Consider the following 22,776-nt stretch of genomic DNA (forward strand, 5'->3'; position numbering starts at 1 on the left):
CAAGGTCCTCTTTAGACGAAAGCATCTTCGCTAGCATTTATCTTAACATTTATGGCGTGACCGAAATGATACCGTGTAAAGTGAAAAATCTTATGGCATTTCAGATGCCATGTTATATTTCATGCCATTTCTCAAAGATAGAACTCGTCCTATTTCCGTAGCATAACCAATCAGAAGCAACCTCTAGGTCACGGGTGCGGATGTAATGGCGGCCGAGTGCGATGTAAACAAAGTATTACTTCATATTTTTAAAAGCCGATAACTATTGAACCGAGAGGAATAACGTATCGTATAAAACTGTATTAGATACAAAATAATGGCGCTGCTTAAATGCATAGTACTTTACAACGTTTACTGTCCACATATGGAGAAAATTTTAGTTGTTTCAATTGTAAACACCGTGCACTCAACATAGATGGTGTAACTCGACGTGCCTTTCATGCTGTATATGTTACACTTACACATAGTAATTGGAAAAGCTAACCAAAAAGTTACATGAAATACTTCCGTGTAAAGTACTCTCTGCTACGAGGGTTGCTGGAAAACTTACTGCAAACTACCACCAACAGTGGCGCTAGTTTTCCACTATTATAAAAATCGGAAGAATAGATCTTTTTTATGTTTAAATTATCTTTGATTGTTTGTTTAAACCTATTCGTTTATTTTTCACAGCAGTTCGAAGAAGTAGTTTCGTGTGAGAAATGGAAATTCCTCGTGAACACTTTCGGGCAATGATTTTTTATGATTTCAAATGTAGTTTAAAACAATGCATCGAGCGACTTCATTTGGCTTTTGGGGATGAAGCACCATCCAATAGGACTGTGTACAATTGGTTTTTCGAATTACAGCGTGGTCGCACACTTCTCAGTGATGAATTTCGTGAAGGTCGTCCAGCAACGTCTGTTGTTGCCAGTAATGTTGATGCTGTGCGTGAAATGATTTAAAGAGATCGGCATGTGACATGCCTTGAGATTCAGGCGTCGTTGTTAAACATTGATATGAAAGCAATACATACGACTTTGCATAGTCATCTGAACGTACGGAAACTTTGGATCCCACACAACTTGACGGAAGCTCAAAAACAGGCTCGTGTAAATTGGTGTAAAGGAATGCTCAAAAATTTCAATCGAGGTAAGTCAAATTTGGTATACTACATCGTTACAGGGGACGAAACTTAGATTTATTCAAACGAACCCGAAACTAAACAGCAATCCACTGTTTTGGTGTTTCAAAGTGAGCCGAAACCAACAAAAGTTGTTCGTTTGAGGAGTGCTGCCAAGCAAGTGATTGCTTGTTTCTTCGGTTATACCGGACATGTGGCAACAATAGCTTTAGAATATCGAATGACTGTAAATGCGGAGTGGTATACAACAATTTGTTTGCCAGAGGTCATCAATGAATTGCGTAAAACAAACCCAAATCATCGAAATATTCTTCACCACGACAACACTTGTTCTCACTCAGCACACCAAACTGTTGATTTTTTGTCCAGTAAAAGTGTCGAATGAATGACTCATTGTCCGTACTCACCTGATTTATCACCTAATGACTTGTTTTTGTTCCCACACATGAGAAATAAGATGCGTGGTGAGCGATTTGTGTCGCCTGAAGCCAGGGTGCGAAATCCTGGGGGACCGGGGGTGGATTTACCCCCACCAACAATCTTGGCCTCAAAAATCCCCCCCACCAAAAATGTCCGGGGGGAGAGTTTTTGTTATAACAAACAAAAGATAAGCAATTACTATTAATTTCAAATATATTTTACTAAGAATAATGAAAAACTAAATATGCTGACCAAGGCAGTAATTTATTTTATTAAAAACATAAACTAACGTAACGTTTCAACCTTCTAGCAAGGTCTTCTTCAGACTCTGTATCAAGTACAAAAGTAACCAGATACAACAAGAACGGTAATATATATACACAAACATTACTCCCTCCAGACTATTTAGAAAGTTGTTTAGAACTTTCTAGCAGATGACTTGCACTTTCCAACTTTACTTTCACCTAAAAGGCTAAACACAATTACTTCCATATAGAATGTGGTTGGACTTTTTAATCTCACGCTCTTTTCCCTTCATTTTTCTTCCTTCTCCTCTCCTCTTTTTCTCTTGTCCTTTCCACTCTTTCCAACATCTTCTTCCATTCTTTGTTTAACTTTCTCATAGAGAAGAAAGGCGAAGAAGACACAATGAACTGGAATGGGGGACTTAAGTTAAACAAAGAATGGAAGAAGATGTTGGAAAGAGTGGAAAGGACAAGAGAAAAAGAGGAGAGGAGAAGGAAGAAAAATGAAGGGAAAAGAGCGTGAGATTAAAAAGTCCAACCACATTCTATATGGAAGTAATTGTGTTTAGCCTTTTAGGTGAAAGTAAAGTTGGAAAGTGCAAGTCATCTGCTAGAAAGTTCCAAACAACTTTCTAAATAGTCTGGAGGGAGTAATGTTTGTGTATATATATTACCGTTCTTGTTGTATCTGGTTACTTTTGTACTTGATACAGAGTCTGAAGAAGACCTTGCTAGAAGGTTGAAACGTTACGTTAGTTTATGTTTTTAATAAAATAAATTACTGCCTTGGTCAGCATATTTAGTTTTTCATAATCATGGAAACAAGGCTTAATGGAGTTATACTAAGAATAATATCGAAAACACACACAAATTAGTGTAGTTTTGAGTATTGAATGCATTCTCTCTCAGAAGATCGTTAACAAATCTACATCAATACACACAATAAAAGTAAAACAAGAATGCAAAACAATAATAACTATGAAATCTAATTGATTTATGTTAACATAATGCACAAACTAAACAAAAACTTACATATAATAAAACCACTTCAACTATTTCATAATTTATTAACATCTTTAACCAGTTGGTAAAGAAATTAGCTTCTTTGCAATATCTGATATGTATAAAAGTAACAAATTAATTTCCTTTATGTAATTAATAATAATAGCAATATATATTTTTAATTGAGTAATTTATTTTTACTTTTTATTAACATTACAAATATGTATATCGTATAATGTACACATATGTTTGTGGGGGAGGGCGTTTGAAGATGAAGAAATTTCTCCCCCCCCACAAGTTTTCAATGATTTCGCACCCTGCCTGAACCAGCTGTTACGAACAGCGGTTTCTAAGGTATCAGCTTCAGAGTGGAAAAAAATGCTTTCAAAATTGGTTTGAGCGTGTGCAAAAGGCTATCGATCTTAAGGGTGAATACTTTGAAAAACAATAAAGCCATTCCCAGAATTTCACATGTCTTTTTTCATATTAATTGCAGAAAATTTTCCAGCAGCCCTCGTATAAGATTTTTGGAAGCATTTACGTAGCATTTATGCTAGCAAAAATGTTAAAGGAAATGCTTCCGTCTAAAGCCAGCTTAACTTCTAGGAGACGACCGGAAAATCCAAGACATCTGTTCGTTTTTCTCTTCTGGGTCTGAGATAAAGAAAGAATAAAATAAAGGAGTTGCTGTTCGATGTTCTATATTTCCCAAGTGTTCTGTAACGCTTTATCAAATTCATCATTTCTCTCCCTCCCCTCCCACTTCCCCTTTCGCTGGAGATTTCAACTGTTTCTATTTATGGTAGACAGCCATGGTAGGCACAATCACTGTCTTGCTTCTTTTCCGCAGGAGGGGGGGGGGGGTATACACATATCTCATTTTTCAGGGTCGTGGGATGCAGGGGCTCGTGACCCTAAGGATAGTCATATTTAATGTACCCCTAATAAATAAATTAGAGACATACAAATTTAGGATATATGTATGTATTTGTTTTTGCTTGTTGGGTAGGTTGTGAGGGGGGGGGGACTCACTTATCGCACCAAACTCAAACACCTTCTTGGTCAAGCGCCGTATTTCGTCTTCTGACGTCAGGCTAAACTCTTTCGTTGTTAGGCGAAAGGTAGTGTATTTATTCTAAGAGGTGTAAACCTAACAAGCAGGCACGTATCTAGAAATATGTTTCGGGGGGGGGGGGGGGGGCGAACCAAGTGTCTCACATTATTATTATTATTATTATTATTAATGTTTAAACCAAAATAATTAGTATATTAAATTAATTAATATAGTATTAATTAAAATGCTAAAATTAATTAATATATTTTTACTACGTGAATATATAAATAGGACGGTATAAGAATAGTGATATAACAGCACGTCGGCAAAATTTGTACTAACTTCAAACATAGTTGAACAATGCATGAATTAATCTCAGTGTTTCTCCTCTCTATCCCAGTAGTCTGTGGAGCAAGCGAACGAAAACAACTCCTCTGCGTAAGTAGTGACTCGAGAGGAATCGACCAATCAACGCGTGAGAGTGGAAAACGACGCTACAGCTACCAACCGTTGCAGCAGCGTGCACTGTTTGCTGCGCACACTCGCTTCCTCCCCTTCTCTACCATTATGCACGGTGTTGCCCTACAGACTTCTGGGACAGACTGCAGCATGATCACGTTTTCGTAGACTACTAAAGTCACGTTGTTTGTCAAAATTATAATTACCGGTATCAGTGAGAATTTAGTGCACGGCTGCATACAAACATGATAAAATGTTTTAAAGTGCTCATAACGCTGTAATAAATCCTCAACTAGCAAAAGAAAGACATCATGAAAAGTTATTAATATTTGCCTTGATGTACTCTACACCTAAATTATTTCGCCAGTTTATACAGGGTGTCTCTTAAGTAATAGCGCAAACTGACACAGGTGAAAGTACACGATAATAGAAGCAAAAAAAACTCAGTAAACATGGGTCCGCAAACGAGCCGTTTTCGAGATAATTGCGAGTGTGTGGTTACAAGCCACCACTGATCTCATTGTTTGTAAACGTCGTCCTGGTAAAATGCTTATAATGTGTGGCTAGAAGCCGTCACTGATTGCGCGTTCCGAGGTTTGCTCTCTCTTTACAAAACTGAACATTTCCGAGATGTGGTGGCGTTGTAATCACACAGGATGGGTACAATCAGTGCAGATTGTGGAAAGCATTTTACTAACTAGGAAGACGTTCACAAACAATGAAGTCAGTGGCGGCTTGTAATCACATATTAGCGATTATCTCGAAAACGGCTCGTTTGCAGACCCATGTTTACTGAGACTTTTTTGCTTCTATTATCGTGTACTTTCACCTGTGTCAGTTTGTGCTATTACTTTTGAGACACCCTGTATATACACTTCTCACAACAAGTTTGGAATATTATTATATTAGGCAATAGGCGACAGGCCCGGTGGCATATGTTGGAGAAAAGATGAGAACGTCCACTTGCATTCCAAGGCCATGTCTGTCACCAATTATCTTACGTAACAATATTCCAAAAAATTTGTGAGGAGTGTATATATACAAAAACAACAAGGACATTGCTTTAACTCTAAAAATTTTTACAAGAAATGGATGTTATCTACGTTTTAACTTTTCAAGAAAGAGTCTCACAAATATAATTCACGTTTTCTGACAACAGCATTGGACTGTTTTAAGTTGTCACTTTCGATCTTGTCACCAAACTTTCCGGGTTCAAATCCCGGCCTAGGCATGGGTGTTCTTTGTGCGTGTCTCTTCATCAAAATAATCTGATCATCACTCATCCTTACCGTCGCGATTAGCTAGCCAAAAGTGGCAGAAAAACAAAATTAAATAAGAAAAATAGCTACATGTACAAACAGAAACAGCAGCCCTGCGTAACAAAGAATGAATGCACTTATTTACAGACTTTCTTAATGGTAGTTAAGTGCTTTATTTCCGGCCATCCGGTTTCCTGAACGTCACAATTTTTATCTTTTTACGTCAATATCTAGGAAGATCAGTGGCGGCGATTGATGGGGGGGGGGGAGGGGCAGTTGCCACTTTTGCCCCGCACAATGCAAAACCTTATCTACCAAGGGAAAGTAAACTATCCTTGCCGCTCCAGTTTTCGCCGCCACTGACGAAGAGGCATGATAACCATACGAAAATCGAACTCAACACAACGTGGCGCTGGCGACCTTCCTAGTGTACCATAACGCATCTGAACTTATAGTGGTTGTTTAATGTATAGTAGCCAACTCATTTGATCATCATCGTTGTGATTTATGTAGAAAAGTAGAAAAATAAAATGCACTTCTATACAGAGAAAAGCACTTTTTCCTCATGCTTGCTATTTAGTCTCACGTGATGTCCAGTTGTTTCCAGAGAAACTTGTATCCTTTCGATATTAAGTGATCCATCCTATTAGTTTGAAACATACATAATGGAGAAACTATGCGGAGAACAACCTTGTATGTGTTGGGGAGGCGGTTGGGTGCCTTCCCCACCCCCGCCCGCACTCCTCCCGGTCCCTGAGGTCCCCCCGCGGATTGGCTGGCCCGGGCGGCAGCAGGAGGCGGGGGGAAGAGGGGGTTCATAGCTCTGAGCAAGGGAGGTTGCCTTGATTGCTTTCAAGTCAGTGTTCGGACTCAACTGGAAGTGGTTGTAGGACGCCAACACGCAGCCGAAGCGACTGAGAAACACGTGAAGAGCCGTCTTTTGTGCGTTATCAACCATGAGGCCTGTGTGAGGCATTAAGCAAACTAGGTGATAATATATGGCAGGATGAAGTGTGCGGTGTCGAGTATTTTGTTCCACGGAATTGTGTTTGTGCTTATCACCGCAGCGGCGCAACAATCGGGACGAGAAAGGGTGAGTGATAGTGGCATGTCTTCTTCCATTTGATAAAATCTCATACTTAAATGTGATTGTAAACAGCAAGAGCCGATTTCGTATTTTCTTTTCCGTCTACCCCCCCCCCCAATAAATTAATCCTAAGCTACTTAACACAGTGGCATTCAGTATAGCTGAATTTGTGTGATTCGTTTGAAATAAGAGTTCGTTTTTTCATGCTGTATAGTTCCACAGAATGCGATGTCAGTGCTCGAAGTAAGGGGGGATGCTGGGAATGATATCCCCCAGTTGTCTCATTGTCACCATGTTAAACCATAGTAGCATTTGCGTACGCAGGGGGGACCGATGGGGCTACCGCACCTCCCAAAATTTTCAAATGAAAGAACCAACGAACTCGGCAAAATCCAAAGTGGCAAATGCAAATTCTCCCCTTGAAGTGACTTCTGATTTTCATTTTTGTCTCTAAATAACTTTTAAAACTAGGGTTAAAAACTGTATAATTTCCTCTACCTAGAAAGCAGCTATGAAATATCCACTTTTAAAATTCCAGCCCCCTCCGAAAAATAATGTCTGCGTGCATAGTAGCATCCCCCAGCTAACCCCAAGGCTCGACCACAAAGATCCCCCAGGCTCCAGCTAATATTTTCTATTTCAACCTCTGGATGCAATTGATATTATACATTTTTACCTTTGTGTATATGTTGTACGTACATTCCATCTTTTATTCCTGGTGGTTAATTCATTTCGGATGCTAGGATGGATCTTAACTTACCAACCAAGAGAAACTTCAAAACGAAGTGTAAACTGTATAGAATTGCTGGATTCATTGACCACAATCACATGTAGACCTTCTTTTATGAAACCCTTACGAAATATGTACATAAATATGAATCAGAATGTGATTTAACCATATGGTTGAATCTAATATTTGTATTATTTTATGTAGCTTTTGTCTTTTCGTCTAATCGCGACAATGTGGATGAGTGACGATTAGAATGAAAGTTATAATGGGACACTTACAAAGAACACCCATGGCCCGGCATCGAACCCGGGAACTTCGGTACCAAGATAACTAACTCGACCACCGAGCCGGCTGTTAAATAACATTCTAAAATTTTGGTGAAAATAAGATTATTTCATAAAATATATATTCTGCAAACGTCCAAATGTTGTTTTCTTTTCATAACCGAAATGACATTTCCTTGCTCATTTTTATGCTGACTAAAGGGGAGGGGAAAATGTGTCAGAGTGGGTGGTTGTCTAACTGCTAGGGGTCCTAGGTTCGAACAAGATATACTACACGCACGTTTCACGTAGTTTGATCCCACGTCTACGTCAATTCATTAATCATCCTCATCGCTGCGATTTACTTGGGGAAGTAGAAAAGCGACTCGAAATAACTTTCAAAAAATATCAAAATATTTCCAAGAATCCACCTCTTCTCCATTGAGCTCAATTAAACACAGCCGGAAGTTTTCATTTTATTCTCAACACTCTTTAGCTTGCACATGTTGATTTAGAAATATATAGAATATCCAAGAATATGTAATGTTTATGTAGAATCGCTACAAACATGTTACGGAATCAATAGGAGAGTACGTACTACAAAATATGCAAACAAAAGTTATATGAGAGTGCGCTAGGATACTTCGTCAACATTGTAGACTTTTACGCGTCTAAATACGCTACAAACCAACCTCTAATGATATGTATAAAATTCACTCGTCACTTTATCTCTCTCTCTCTCTGTATATGGTATGATACGAGGTTAAAGAAAATAAACGACATGTGCACCACGTAGCTTTTTCGGTAAAGTAATGTAGAATCCAAATAAGCAACTAATCTGATTTTTTCCGACTTCATGCATTGTTTTGATATACTTAAAAATATTAAATTAATGAAATCATATTCTAAACATAAGAACCGTATTGAAATATTTAAGTCAAGTTTAATTATAGAATGAAATTTTTAAGTGAAATTATTATATGTAAAACCATATAACTTCACTACAGCGTCAAAATTCAATGAAAACTGAAGATAGAATTATGATAGATATTGGATATGATTTAAAATTGCCACTTTGATAAGTAAAATAATTGTTTGATATTGAACGCATCCAGTTTTGTAATGAAATACAAATATAATGCGGAAATGAGAAGAAACAATAGTTTAGAAAGTTTTTTATTGGCCTCACATAATTATTGGTTTCAACCCTCAACACGTTCTGCTTAGGTAATAATACAAAATATGTAATTTAATTGTTTATCAATAGTAATAATGTCTATATTGTGAATATACGCTCACACGATACTTGTACAGTGGGATCCATGAGTATTACTTTGAAAATTGTCCATCACTTACATCCTATGTGTCTTTAAGCGATGGATTTTTATGTATGCTGGTGCAGAAGTTGTCAACAGCTTGTTTTGAGTTTTGTTTCAATGATTGAAGCTCTTGTTGGGTCAAATAAAGGACACGAACATGGTGATGGACAATTTGCACTGTAATACTCATGGATCCCACTGTACAGTCATGGACACTTCTGGGTTGTAACAATTCCATTGAAAGTTAATAGAATTATTACAACGCAGAAGTGTCCATGACTGTACTTCGGACTATGAAACAAAAATCTCTGATTCTTTCCAGGCCTCTGATTTTTTTTTTATATAGGCATTGTATGTCCCACGTAGAGTCGGCCCATCCATTCTCGAATGCCGATGTGTATTCCCTTCCCTTCGAATCTTCTATAGCTGGTTTTGGCATTTAAAATATTTGTAGGGCTGTCCAGCATAGCAACCGGCTACTTCTTTCTTTATCTTTTTGTCTGCTCTTCCTCGTTCTTCGATTCATGGAGCTTCAGCTGGCCGCACACCCTTGCATTGAGCTTCTTCACAAAGAACGAAGAGGGAGCCAGCCACCTGTTGCTGAATGACTCCGTAGAAAGTTCCTTCGGTAGCAGAGGCAAAGAATCGGACGATGAAATTTCCATCCCCTGTAATGATGTGATCGCTGTGAATATCCTCCAAAAATAAGCAAACGAAAGACACTTGAAACGTCAGGGAAAAGAGAGCAAGAGACAGAAAATAAGAGTCGTAGACATTCCCAGGGCCGAACCAGGACTTTTATTGTGATTACTCTATTCATAAAATACTAAACTTTTATTTAAAATGTTGTCGAACACTTTACGCTCACATAAGAGAAAGCTAACGTTTTTCGCAGTGTTCTGCACAGAATATGTGCAAAATGTAAATTTTCCCTAAATTGCTAAATGTGCATTATTTCACGACTTATACACACAACAAACACTGGTTTGTTTGAATGAACAAAACATGTTTCATTAAGCTTTTGGTAACCGCAAATAAAAGTTTACTAAATTTGGTATTTTTGACTAAATGTTTTTAGTAACTGTAAGAAAATGTGCACGATTTCTGAAATAATTTCGTATTAGTGAACAATTATGTGTTTGTGGTCTATTAAAATCAAGTATTTTGTTAATGAAATACTATTTTTTGTGTTATTCCAATTCCCGCTGTAGGCTAGTATGAATAAAAAATGTGTTTATCGTGTCATTTTATCCGCACGGAAACAATTTCGCGAAACCATTACAAATCTTCCGTGTTATGATAATTTCCTATATATAAGACATACGATTCAACATTGGCGGGTTTCAGTTATATTAGGCCTAACTTGAAAAGAAGCAAAAGTTGATGAATATCAGCAGTGGCGTAGCAAGGGATGAGCGACCGCTCTCGGCCTCGCGCCTGAAGGCCTCGCGTCTCATGGGGTTGATACGAAAAATATAATAATAGAAGTGAGAACAAAAGATGGAAAAGGCTAATTTTGTGGTCAACAAAATCAAAATATTCGTTTCTTTCTGGCTTTATATTCTAATTAAACGTCATAATTTGAAAATCGTCAAATAAGTGGCAAAACTAGGGAACGAACTTTAAGGTGTAAAGAAAGATGCTGATGAAATGTCTTTATTCAATGCTCTCTTTTTCTCCTCCATCTGTATATAATGCGCGCGGACCGCATAGAGAACTTTGGGTCTGCCTAATACGTCTTGTTGAAGTTTGTGTTTTCTCTCGCGGGTTTTGATACACAGGGTGCGAAATCATTTTAGACTGGTGGGGGGGAGAAATATATTAATCTACAAACCCCCTCCCCTTCCCCCATACACGATATACATATTTATAATATTATTAAAAGTACAAATACATTACTAAATTAAAAATATATTACTATTATTATTATTAATTACACAAAAAAATTGTCACTTTTATATATATCAGATATTATAAAGTAGCAAACTACTTCCTTTACTAACTGGTTAAAGATGTTAATAAATTATGAAATAGTTGAATGTTTTATTATGTGCAAGTTTTTATTTAGTTTTTGCTTCATGTTAATATAAATCAATCAGATTTCATAGTTATTGTTGTTTTGCATTCTTGTTTTATTGTGCGTATTGATGTAGATTTGTTAATGATCTCTTGAGAGAGAAAAAGCATTGAACACTCACAACTACACTAATTTGTGTATGTTTTCGATTTTTTTCTTAGTACAGTATATTTGAAATTAAAAGTAATTGCTTATCTTTTGTTTGTTGTAACAAAATCTCTCCCCTACGGAAATTTTTGGTGGGGGGATTTTTGAGGCCAAGATTGTTGGTGGGGGGAAATCCCCCCCGAGGATTTCGCACCCTGTTGCTACATTATCTTGGGAACTATTGGAGCTGCAATGATTATATTACACCATTTTATAGCTCTCGTTCTGCTCTACAAAGTGAGATTATAGGATTTCATGTAGCTGCTCAAGAAGAGTGAAAATCATTTGTTTTTCTGTCCAATTTTTTAGCAAAACATGAAAGAAAAGGAAGGAAAAATATGCTGAAGCATCAAAGAGGGTGTGAAAATGGGATAAATGTGCAAATCTCACAAAAAGGTGCAAAACGATGCAACAAAGTGTGTTCATTTTACTTGATTTCATGTCCTAAAATATATATCTGAAACGATCGGTATGAAAACAGCTATATTTTTGGAAAGGTGCAGCACCTTAAAATCCGTTCCCTGGACATAACATACTGTACAGACGAACGGGTGCTAAGCCTAAGGGGCACGAAAAAGTAAAAATGATTGTCTTACTTTTCATGTGAAATATTTACAGAAAAATTCACGATAACTAATATTAGCAGTTCTTCATGCCTTCGCTACAGCTTCAGATTTCAGTTCCCGGAAAACAGCTAAATACATTTTTAGGATGAGTGAAATTATTAAGTATAATTTTCGTCAGAAATTTATTATTATTTAAATATGATAATTTGCTGACGTATTCCTGAATATTTTGTGTTGATTCACATTGAGATTTCAAACTTAAAGAACGGATGGGGGCCTCGTATTCTAATCTCGCCCAGGGCCTGGCGATATGTTGCTACTCCACTGAATAACAGTGGACGTCGGTATCCCAAAATCTAGTAAAAAAAATAATGGATATTTTGTTTCTTTATGGAAGATTTCACACTGAAGCGCCACAAGTCGGTTTGGAACGAGTCAATCAGCAGCAACGTCTTTCACCGTAGCGGCATGACAGGCCGCACAAGCCTGCGTTCGATTGGTGAAATTCTCAAGCGACACGTGTAGCCTGTCGCTTCGGTGTGAAATCTCCCTAAATTGCATTGCAATCGCGCAATGTATGGGGAGGGCTCAAACAATTTCTCTCTCTCTCTCTCTCTTGATCAATCGTGATAATGACGATCGATGTTCGATAAAGTTAGTTTTTGAAGTCTAGTCCATGCTTTGATAGGCTAATCGGGACGAGACCTACAGTTTAAATTGGAATTAGAGTGGATCTGCCGGGAATGGAACCTACAGAGCCATCGAGGATGCCTGAGTGCCTAAGCCCCGCGACAGCTTAAGTTTGCAGCAACCTTACGCATATAATAGACCCAAACGTGCACACAGAATGTAGTCCTGCTGCAATACTGCCGATTATCTCACTGTCTGTGATATGAACAGCTCGGCAGTTGAGGCAAGACTTGCATGGGAGATGCTGAGCGCCATTCTCGCGTGGTTTAATACATAAAATCTGCTGCAAACTTAACCTAACGCGGGGTTAATGAAGTGGATGAAGGAACGTGCATCTCAAATTCAGAATTCAAATTTACGACTGCGCTAACGATTCAGCCACGATGAAAAATCAAAGAGCAAGCTCGTACGATTTTTCTCTGATCAAGCCGTTAAAATTTCCGGCTTCTGTGTCTACCCTCTTATTGTGGCTGGCGACGTCACAGAGTGCGAGTGTCTAAATGTGAGATACATGCGTGATAAGCAGTGTAGCCGACCACCAGATGGAAACCTTATTCTTATCTCCCCCCAACATCGACGCCTGCTTAGCGATGCCATCGAGAGCGAGACTCTTCCTCATGTAAAGCAATAGTTGTCTCGTTTATGCTGTTGGACGCGGGTCGAAGTATATCGCAAGGAAGAGCATTTACTTCAAGAGGTCGTTGACACGGACATTCTTGAAGGAGTCTTCGCCAAATGTTTTGCAAAGCGAACAGCGGCTTGCCTTTCACCCACTCCTGGGTCGTGATAACATCGGCGAAATGAAGTCGGTTAGAGGCGGTTTATGGTGCAAGGATAGATATCAAGAACTCTGTAGGCAATACTGGATGAATATGTGATGAAGCTAAGCTGTGCGCAGCCTTAAGGATGATGCATTGTTGAAATTCTGAATCGGAAGAAAACTTTTGAAATGGGTGCGTCAGCACTTCGGTTATTTGCTCCCGTCAAATCATATGGGGACAAGCCGCTTACCAGAAGGAAAATGGGTAGGGCTCTGAATGAAGAGGAAACGTCTTAATATATATCGTGGGTAGATTAACTACTTATCAGTATAAGAAATATACCCAGGACAGAAAATACCAATAAGATAGGCTCATAACGTAATATACTAAGAGAGAGATTTCACACCGAAGCAACAGGCGACACGTATCGCTTTGGAATTTCACCAATTGAACGTAGGCTTGTACAGCCTGTGGTTGACTCGTTCCCAAGCGACATGTGTCGCCATATCGCTTCGGTCTGAAATCTCCATAACGAAAATTTTGTTCGCATCAAAGCAAAGAGAAATGTCTGAAGTTTCTATGATGCCAACACTTCAGCGGCAGCGGAGATATTCATCAGTCAGTTTGACTTAGGTTACGAGCTTTTCTTATTTATAGTTTTGCTCTCCCGGACACCCTGTACAGTGTTAGAAGTTACCGTAAACAGTGGCGTGCCCAGGATTTTCGAAAGGGAGGGGTTACAAAGAGGTTTTTTTAGTAGTCCACCCTCATATTTCCACCTTTTCCTGACTTTGACGTTCTTTATTTTAGAAATTTTGGGCCAAATGGGGAGGTTATGACCCACACCAACCCCCTCTTGGACACGGCACTCACTGTAAATGTTACAACATTCTACAGTTAACATGTTTTTGCCTGTTAATTAAAAAAAACGATACGCAACAGTTTTTAATTTAAACTTGAATATTTTATCTTGCGTAAATATATGCAATAATAAATTTTAGTTGAGTGCACCATTTTTTGAAAACTGAATTATAAAAATTATACTAAGTACACCAACCGAGTAATGGTCGTTAATACTGTAAAACGGTCGTGGTCATTTTTTTCTACGGTAGTTCGATGGCTGCGGAAATTGACCGTTTTAGACTGTAATTCCCCTAGCCAACTTTTTACAGTGTATATCCGAGAACTAAATTGTCCATACCTCCTCTGGTAGAAGCAGAGTATTGGGTACTTAGCACATGCAGAATAACTCCGTGTTTCTCAACTGCCGGCCCGCGGCCCCGTAACCGAGTCCTAACTCAATTATATCAGGCCGCGAGAAGTTCTGAAGTTTGCGACTTGCAGCCCGAGTTGGCAACCAACTAGAAAGATGGCGTTTCGTTCGGGTTTTCACTGCGATAAAATGAAATGTTTTGGCGACAGTGGCGCTGAGCGGTCAAGCGCTCTAACCGGGGGGGGGGGGGGGGAGGGGGGACGTTGCTTCCTGCCTCTAATTTTGGAGGTTGACGGACGGACACCACGGTCAATTTTGTTTGTACAGCAACTTTTATTAACAAATATATTGAAGCAAAAATATTCTGGAAATAATTGAAATTTTCCGGTGTCCGAAATGGAACATTCCAATGAAAGTCAACACTTACGAAATTAATTTTATGATATTAGCCAGAGGAAACTAAAAGATTCCATTAGATACAGTCGTTGCCAATTAATTTCAACCATCGTGGCCTCATAAATCCCCCCCACCAAAAATTTACGGGGGGAGATTTTTTGTTATAACAAACAAAAGATAAGCAATTACTTTTAATTTCAAATATACTTTACTAAGAATAATATCGAAAACACACACAAATTAGTGTAGTTTTGAGTATTGAATGCTTTCTCTCTCAAGAGACCATTAACAAATCTACATCAATAAGCACAATAAAAGTAAAACAAGAATTCAAAAAAATAATAGCTATGAAATCTAATTGATTTATCATAAAGCACAAACTAAACAAAAACTTACACATAATAAAACCACTTGAACTATTTCATAATTTATTATCATCTTTAACCAGTTAGTAAAGAAATTAATTAACTGCTTTGCAATATCTGATATTTATAAAAGTAACAAATTAATTTCCTGTATGTAATTAATAATAATAGTAATAATAATATATTTTTAATTGAGTAATTTATTTTTACTTTTAATAACATTACAAATATGTATCGTATAATTTACACATATGTTTGTGGGGAAGGAGGTTTGTAGATGAATAACTTCCCCCCACCCATCCTGCTAGACATAATCGAAGTAATACTTTCTATATGTTATGACATAATTTATTTATTGCTATTAAATTTCAAGGGTACATATTAATTAACTTATAAAGTTTGAAAATAAAAGAAAGCTATTTTACGAGTAAAATTATTGGGATTGGGGCATCGACATTTAAAAAACGAATTTACCGCGCCACAGGCTCACGAATATTCGAGAACCGCTGACTCAGAGGATTATATTGATTCAGAAATCTCGCCAGTAATGGAGTTTTCAGAACGTACCGTGAGAAAGACACACTGACCTTACAAAAAGATCGTAACTATAGTTGTAGGGTACACCACAGAAACCAAAATGTGCCAATTGGCACATATATTTTGACTCCATTAACATAAACTGCAAATGATGCACTTTTTGGTGTGTCAAAATGCACACAGAAATGCATAAAAAAAAGTTACTTTTATCAGATTCTGTTCCAAATGATGCACTCAAATATGTCAATTGGGAAGATCAGACAAAATAATTTTGAAGATAACAAAATTAAACTTTTAATGCATCAATTGACACGCTAAATGTGTAATGTTGTTATCTTTGAAATGATCTTGTCTGATCTTCCCAATTAGCGCACTTTTAATGCACCACACGGAACGCCAGCTGATAAAAGTGCCCTTTTATGCATTTCTGTGTGTATGTAGATACACCAAAAGGTGCATCATTTGCAGTTTATGCATGTTAATGTGTTATTGGAGTAAAAATATATGTGTCAATTGACACGTTTTGTGTTCCTTAAAATCGCATCTTTAAAAATGGCGACTGCACAAACACGGTATACCACTTCACAAGTTTAGATGCTAATATCTGCTGAAGATAAGGGGAAAATAAGTTTTTATCTTAAAGGAATAAGATAATAACATTGGCACTGTTGAAAAATGCAGCAGATGTAACCCATGTCAGTGAAAGTGAGTATATAACATATGTTATTTCATGTTGATATACCACTTTTCGGACACACTATTGGTTGTCCAGCGAAAAGAATAGACTGTTGGGTATATGAGAACAGCGTTGCCGCTTGCCGCAGGGGCGAGTAACGGATCTGCTGGCAGTGAAAGTACAAGACCAAACAAACGTGCGTGGTGCTTGAATCGCGGGTACGTACAAATTGAAGAAATAAGTTCACGGTGAGCTATTATTAAAAACAAGAAACAAATTCACAAAATTACATAAACTGAAAGAATAATTCTTAATGAACTTACTTTTCTCTCACATGTCACTTCGGGGGGTTAATTCCTTCCATTGCAGAATCATCACCAGAATCATTTTCTTCCGTCAGATCATCACTCTCGCTGGAATATTCACCCAAGTGGATTATTATCTGATCAACGTCATCCTGCAATTCATCTGCATTCCACATTTCCTTCTCTATGTCCATGACATGTTTTACGTAATTTTGCCAGTTTTCAACTGTTACTGTCTTAAATGATTCAGTGATTAAATTTTCAATGTCTTTAGTTTTGAATGTAGTGTTGTTACACCGCACATAATGCTTAACCTGTGACCACACAAGTTCAATCGGGTTCAGTTCGCAAAGATATGGGGGCAAACGAAGCACCGTATGCCCCATCTGTTTTGCCATCTCATCGATCTTATACTTATCGTACTTAATTTTATGAATATTTGTAAGTTCCAGAAGATCTCTCCGTAACATGTCGTCATCATAACGAATGCCATGAGATTTCAACCATTCTTCTTCCACGAGGTTGTCGGCATTGGCTCTTGCTTGCGGCTATGATAAGAGGCATTGTCAACAACAATAACAGATCCCGGAGGGAGATTGGCGAGCAACTGTTCCCGAAAATACATCTCGTACGTTTCTCCATCCATTTCATCATGGGCATCTGCAGTATTCTTTTTGCACTGGAACACAAATTGGGCGTTTTGCAGAAAACCGCGTTCGTTACCCGCATGCACTAAAGCGTATCGCGCTCCGCGAGATGTTGGATTTTTTAAACCAGTGGAAAGACCTGCCAGAAACGCTTGTTTTGCAGTTGTAATTGTCTTGTCTTTCCATTCATAATTGACTGAGGTTCCGGTGTTCACCCAGGATTCATCAGTGTAAACAATATTTCTATTTTCACGCCTAAACTTCCTAATCTCTCTTAAATATTTATGGCGGAGAGAAATTAAATCTTCTCTTTCCATTAACATGGATTTGTTGCCCCTTTTCTCATACGAAAAGCCAAGTTCTTTGAGAAAGACATGAAACGTTGATCTTTTAAAATTCGGTAATGTGGAGTCAGAATTAACAGCAACAAGAACAGAATTAAGTGTTGGGGGTTTGTTTTTAAAAAAGAATTCGTGAACTTTACGTCGCACAGCACTTCTGACAAAATCATTATATTTTACATTTCTACTTGTAATTGGCGATCTTTTCCTGGGTCGTTTCTTACCTGGTGTTTCAAGAGGACCTTGAGAAACCTCGCCCCGAATTTTATACACAGTAGCCCGAGAAACTCCAGTTGCTTTCGCCGTCTCGCTGGCTAACCAACTTACACTGCGATCCGGATTTTTCTGTTTTAAATAAACAAAAATATTCATTACTATTTGCCTTTCTTTACTTTTGAGAACCTCACCACGCCTTCTCTTCTTTACACTACTTTCGCTCATATTTCAGTATTAAAACCAACGGTTTTTTACAGCACAACACAACCCAAAGCACAGATCCGCCACAGTCATTCCTCGTCGAAACCAACGGTCAGTCACCCTCTCCTTCCGTGAAATTTTGTCTACCGCGGTACTGGCTGAGGGGGTGGGGTGGAAAACAGTCGACAACGCTGGGCTCGCCGTTCCCCTCCGTTCACGTGCCCCTACACAAACAAAATTAAAAACACGCGCTGCTGGAAGGAACTTTTGCTGGTCTGAAAACTTAACCAGTTCCAGAATAACGTTTTGCATTCGAAAGAAAAGCAAATGTGTGTTCACCTTTGCGCTCAGTAGTGAAAACAATATTTAAAAAGAGGGGGGATGTAGGGAAAGTAAAAGCCCATTTGAAGCAACAGTCTATTCTTTTCGCTGGACAATCTATAGTATAAAGTTGCATTACCCGTATATTAAGAAGTTGCATCTTCTAATGAAACCCTTCTCGTACAGTGGGATCCATGAGTATTACCATGCAAATTGCCCATGCCTATTTTCATTAATTTTTCTCTTACATCCAAAAAAGTGTTTTTCTGCTTCTTTTGGCTATTTTTTTCCTTTTTTCATTCTTTTATTGTTATGCCATCTATTGTTGTAGTTAACGCCAACAATTACACATCCGCTAAAATTATTTGAGCTGTTCTTTCGAATGGTATCGGTATAAATTTCGTAATATACATAATTAAAATTTTGTGGTCGTTTATAATCATGGAATGTGTTTGTGGACACGCTGTATTTATATTTCATTGGCACTTCTTTCCTCCTAAAATACTTATTGTGTAATTTACCTTGAAGTCCATGAAGAACTAATTACAATTCATAACTTATATATCATTACAACACTAGCAGATTTATTTACTGCGGTGCTACACACAACACAGTCTATTTGTTATAGCCAACATATCATATGAGAGTACATACATACGTATGTGGCTGTTCAGTGATTACTTCAAAATAATATTCGCGTCGGTTGTGAAAGTAAAATAACAGTATCAGAGTAGGAAATTTAGACATATGAACTATTTATTTAAAAAACAATAATAATTAGTAGACTCTTCACTCAACAAATAAAATGTTCCCCTCAATAATTTATATAGCTGTATTGGTCGAATCTTTTTCTCCTTTAAACTGCCTTAATAAACAACCGAACACACAGACAAGAAATGAACATCGAACATCTATTGCTATTCTTCTACTGCAGCTGGCCAGTGTCTTCCTCAATTCTGATTGGTAGTTCTATGTTATTAACGATGGATTTAAAGACGGTTTCTAATTTTATCGAGAACTGAATAAGAGAAAGCTCTCACACGATCGTTAAGTAAGGAAGATAGAAGTCGATCGCGAAGTGAAGACGTACGTAAATTGCTGTGTGAGACTGGATTTAGCTTCGAATATTCTTTTATCGGTCGATCCACGGACTGTGACTTGCATCAAGGACATGGGAAGCATTCTTTACTTTATTTGCTCTTGTGCAAGAACCAACTTGCGACCGTCTGAAATAGAACTGTTGCCGTTGCAAAACTCGCTAGTCACTCTGCTTCGCAAAACAATAGATGCTCTAATCTGGTGTCTTGTGCTATTTGAGTCACCGACTAGGCAAACAGTGTATACGCAACGCGTTTCTAACGTCATACTTCTGCAATGTCTTTACTCTCTGAAATCAGTTTTTCTTTTGGAAACTACATTCTATAAGTGAAAAAAATTACTAAATGTTTGCAGTGGCAACGACTCACGTTGGAGTGTGCCTTTATTATATTCTCTCTAATCAATATATAATAAATATATATTAATTCCCCTCCTTTTGACGAGTAGAACTTAAATTTCTCTATATATAAAAATGGATGTATGTGTGTGTGTGTATTTGTTTGTTCCGGCATAACTCTCGAACGCCTGGAGCAATTTCAACCAAACTTGGTACACGTATCACTTGCAATCTGGAAATAAATACTGTGGAGGTAAGACACCCCTGGCACCCCTAAGGACGGCGTGGGAAGGGGTGACATGTAAAAATAATCGAGAACCACCGATATTAAATCCCGCACAAACAGACATCCGTGACTCTATGCAATCCTCACAACGATATTGTTTCTCGGGTTGTCTAACATTCAGGCTGTGTTGCGAATGGAATCCATAGTTTTCGTGACACTCCCGTTGCGGTTCAACTCCAAGTTCATTATCTATCGGCATGGGGGGTGAGAAATAAAATGCCACAAATGACCTAGATTAGTGTCGAATCCATAGTTTTCGGAGTCGCTAAGCTAATTGGTGACATTCACTATCACATTTAAAATTAGTTACACTTTACACTATAGTTAGAATTCACTTTTTTCCTGTCTAATACAAGACTGGGATAAATAAATACCCGGGCAACATTGGGTAATCAGCTAGTTTATAATAAACGTGAGAATAAAGAGGGATCGTCTCATTGACGTCATCTTGAATGTGAATAGAAGGCAGCAACTAGAAAAAAGGTGTTCAATTATCCCTCCTCTGTGACCAACCCATAATCTCGATCCTCAAGGTTCCAGGTCCGAATCCAGCCATCATGAATGCAGATCACATCTGAAATTGTTGATGTACACGAAAAAAAAAACGTTTCTATTATTTGAGGTTAGAACATATAATATTTATTTTTTATTTTTTGAAGATGAGTAAAGAATGAATTTATATACACTAGTGTCCAAAATTAAAGCAACAAACAGAAATCCTTTCCTCGTGTGATTTTTTTATATATAAATTTGCCAAGTTTAACCTGTTGCTATCGTGATTTTTTTGTTGATAAATCCTGGCACATTAAGGTTAGTTTATTAAACCAGTTGTCTATGACATCATGAATATTGCTATCACCTGATCGTATTATGTGGTCAAATGGACACACGGGAAAGAATTTCTGTTTGTTGCTTTAATTTTGGACATTAGTATATATATGTATATGCACACACGCACACACACACACACACACACACACATAATAGGTAGGCTACTCTTTTCGTTGATGTAAAAAGTTATACTATTATTTTACAATCATCTGCATGCATTATGAAAAAAAAAATATATAGCCGTTAATATTATAACCTTGTGGCCGCGGTGGCTCAGTCGGTAACGCGTCTGACTACCATGCTAAAGGTCCCGGGTTCGATCCCCGGCCGGTTCAAATCCGGGAACTTTTCTAACGATGGAAGCGGCCCCGGCGCCCACCCAGCGTCGAATAACATGGGTACCTGGGGGAAACTCTGGGGGGTAAAGGCGGTCAGGGGCGTGATGCTGATCACATCACCCCCACTCACGACCGGATCAAGAAAGTGTGGGGCGTTACCCCCACACCCCCTATACGCCTTCATGGCGTGGTGCTATGCACAGGGGAGCACTTTACCTTTACTTTCTTTATATTATAACCTTATTAAATTTTGGATGAGAGAATTCGATTTTGAGGCCTTTTATTATTGAAAGTGAATCCTATGATAGGCCTCTTTTATTTTTAGTGTCTAATATCGCGCATATTTCCCACATTTGCCTTTTGCCTGTCTATTTGGGCAATTTTTAGTGGCTAGAAATCCAGTTTCTAGTTATACCTTATCTAGAATAACTCAATTACTTTTGAAGTAACGGTAAGTGTAACTGATTTACTTTTCAAAGGCAATTTTCCGAAGACCACTGAATTCCTTTCTCCTGAATGGAGATCTGTGTATTTCTTTGAATATCTGGTAAGAGTTAACGGGCTTATACCAGGACAGCGCGAATATACTGCTACCTGAGGGGTTATAAAATGAACCACAAAGGGCCACCATGACGCTGACTTGAGTCAGACCGCGCAGGGAATTAAAGAATGCCGCAGCAATCCCCCTCACCCTACAGTCTACCTCCACGGACAGTTACTTGAATGAGAATGACCTTGAAATGGCCTTCTGATTGGTTCTAAATACCTTCCAGGTGGCACGCCGTCTGGCGTGTCTTTTTCTCACCCAAAGGAAATTCCTTGTTTACGAAAGATTTTTGCTCCTGTGTATGCGTTGTAAAATGGTTCTTATCTCCGCACCAAATCAGTTGTCGGTGTTTTTTATGATTCAGCTTTTCACAGTTGAAGAATTATAATAATATTTTCACCATGTTCATTCTCTTTGTTTTACCCAACACATGGAAAGCGCGCTGTGACCCCGCGAACTGGGTTTCGAATCCCGGCCAGGACATGGATGTTCTTTGTGAGTGGTCTGTTCATATTATCACTCATCCTCAGCTTCGCGATTAGCCCAAAGTAGCAGAAAAGCGAAATAAAATAAATAAATAATAAACGCAATTCAAAGTTCAAGGATTGAAACAAAATGACAGTCATTCCTTGAAAAGAAACTTGTAGGATATGAGTGTAGCATGGATGGAAGAAATTATGGAAAATTTGCCTCGAAATATTTATTCATCCCATTGTGTGTGGACAATATCCATGGGCGCCGCAGGTAGGGTCAAGTGCGGGGTCAAGGGCCCTGGAATGTAAGATAAATACTTATCTTCCCTTCTATCTTTTTATTGATAGCTCTCTTCTATTTTTCTTTTCTTCTATTCTGTTTTCTTATTCTATTTTTTCTGGCTTTCAAATTTCTTTCCTCAGTTTTGTTATCTCCTTGTTTATAC

General features: G+C 38.1%; 1 protein-coding gene across 5 annotated transcripts in view; it reads left to right on the plus strand.

The window, feature by feature from the left end:
- Positions 1-6,391: 6,391 nt before the first annotated feature.
- magu (SPARC related modular calcium binding-like protein magu) overlaps positions 6,392-22,776 on the plus strand; it is a 175,045-nt gene continuing 158,660 nt past the window's right edge. For 2 of the 5 annotated variants that reach the window (XM_083126403.1, XM_083126404.1), the window contains exon 1: positions 6,393-6,655. In XM_083126403.1, the coding sequence (XP_082982529.1) occupies positions 6,569-6,655 (87 nt within the window). In that variant the 5' untranslated portion in view covers positions 6,393-6,568. Of the gene's footprint in view, positions 6,656-22,776 lie in introns of all 5 variants that reach the window. The other 3 variants (XM_083126406.1, XM_083126405.1, XM_083126407.1) reach the window with 3 other exon arrangements.

Source organism: Lepisma saccharinum, chromosome 8 (genome assembly GCF_977018435.1).
Source record: "Lepisma saccharinum chromosome 8, izLepSacc3.1, whole genome shotgun sequence".
Classification (NCBI taxonomy): domain Eukaryota; kingdom Metazoa; phylum Arthropoda; class Insecta; order Zygentoma; family Lepismatidae; genus Lepisma; species Lepisma saccharinum.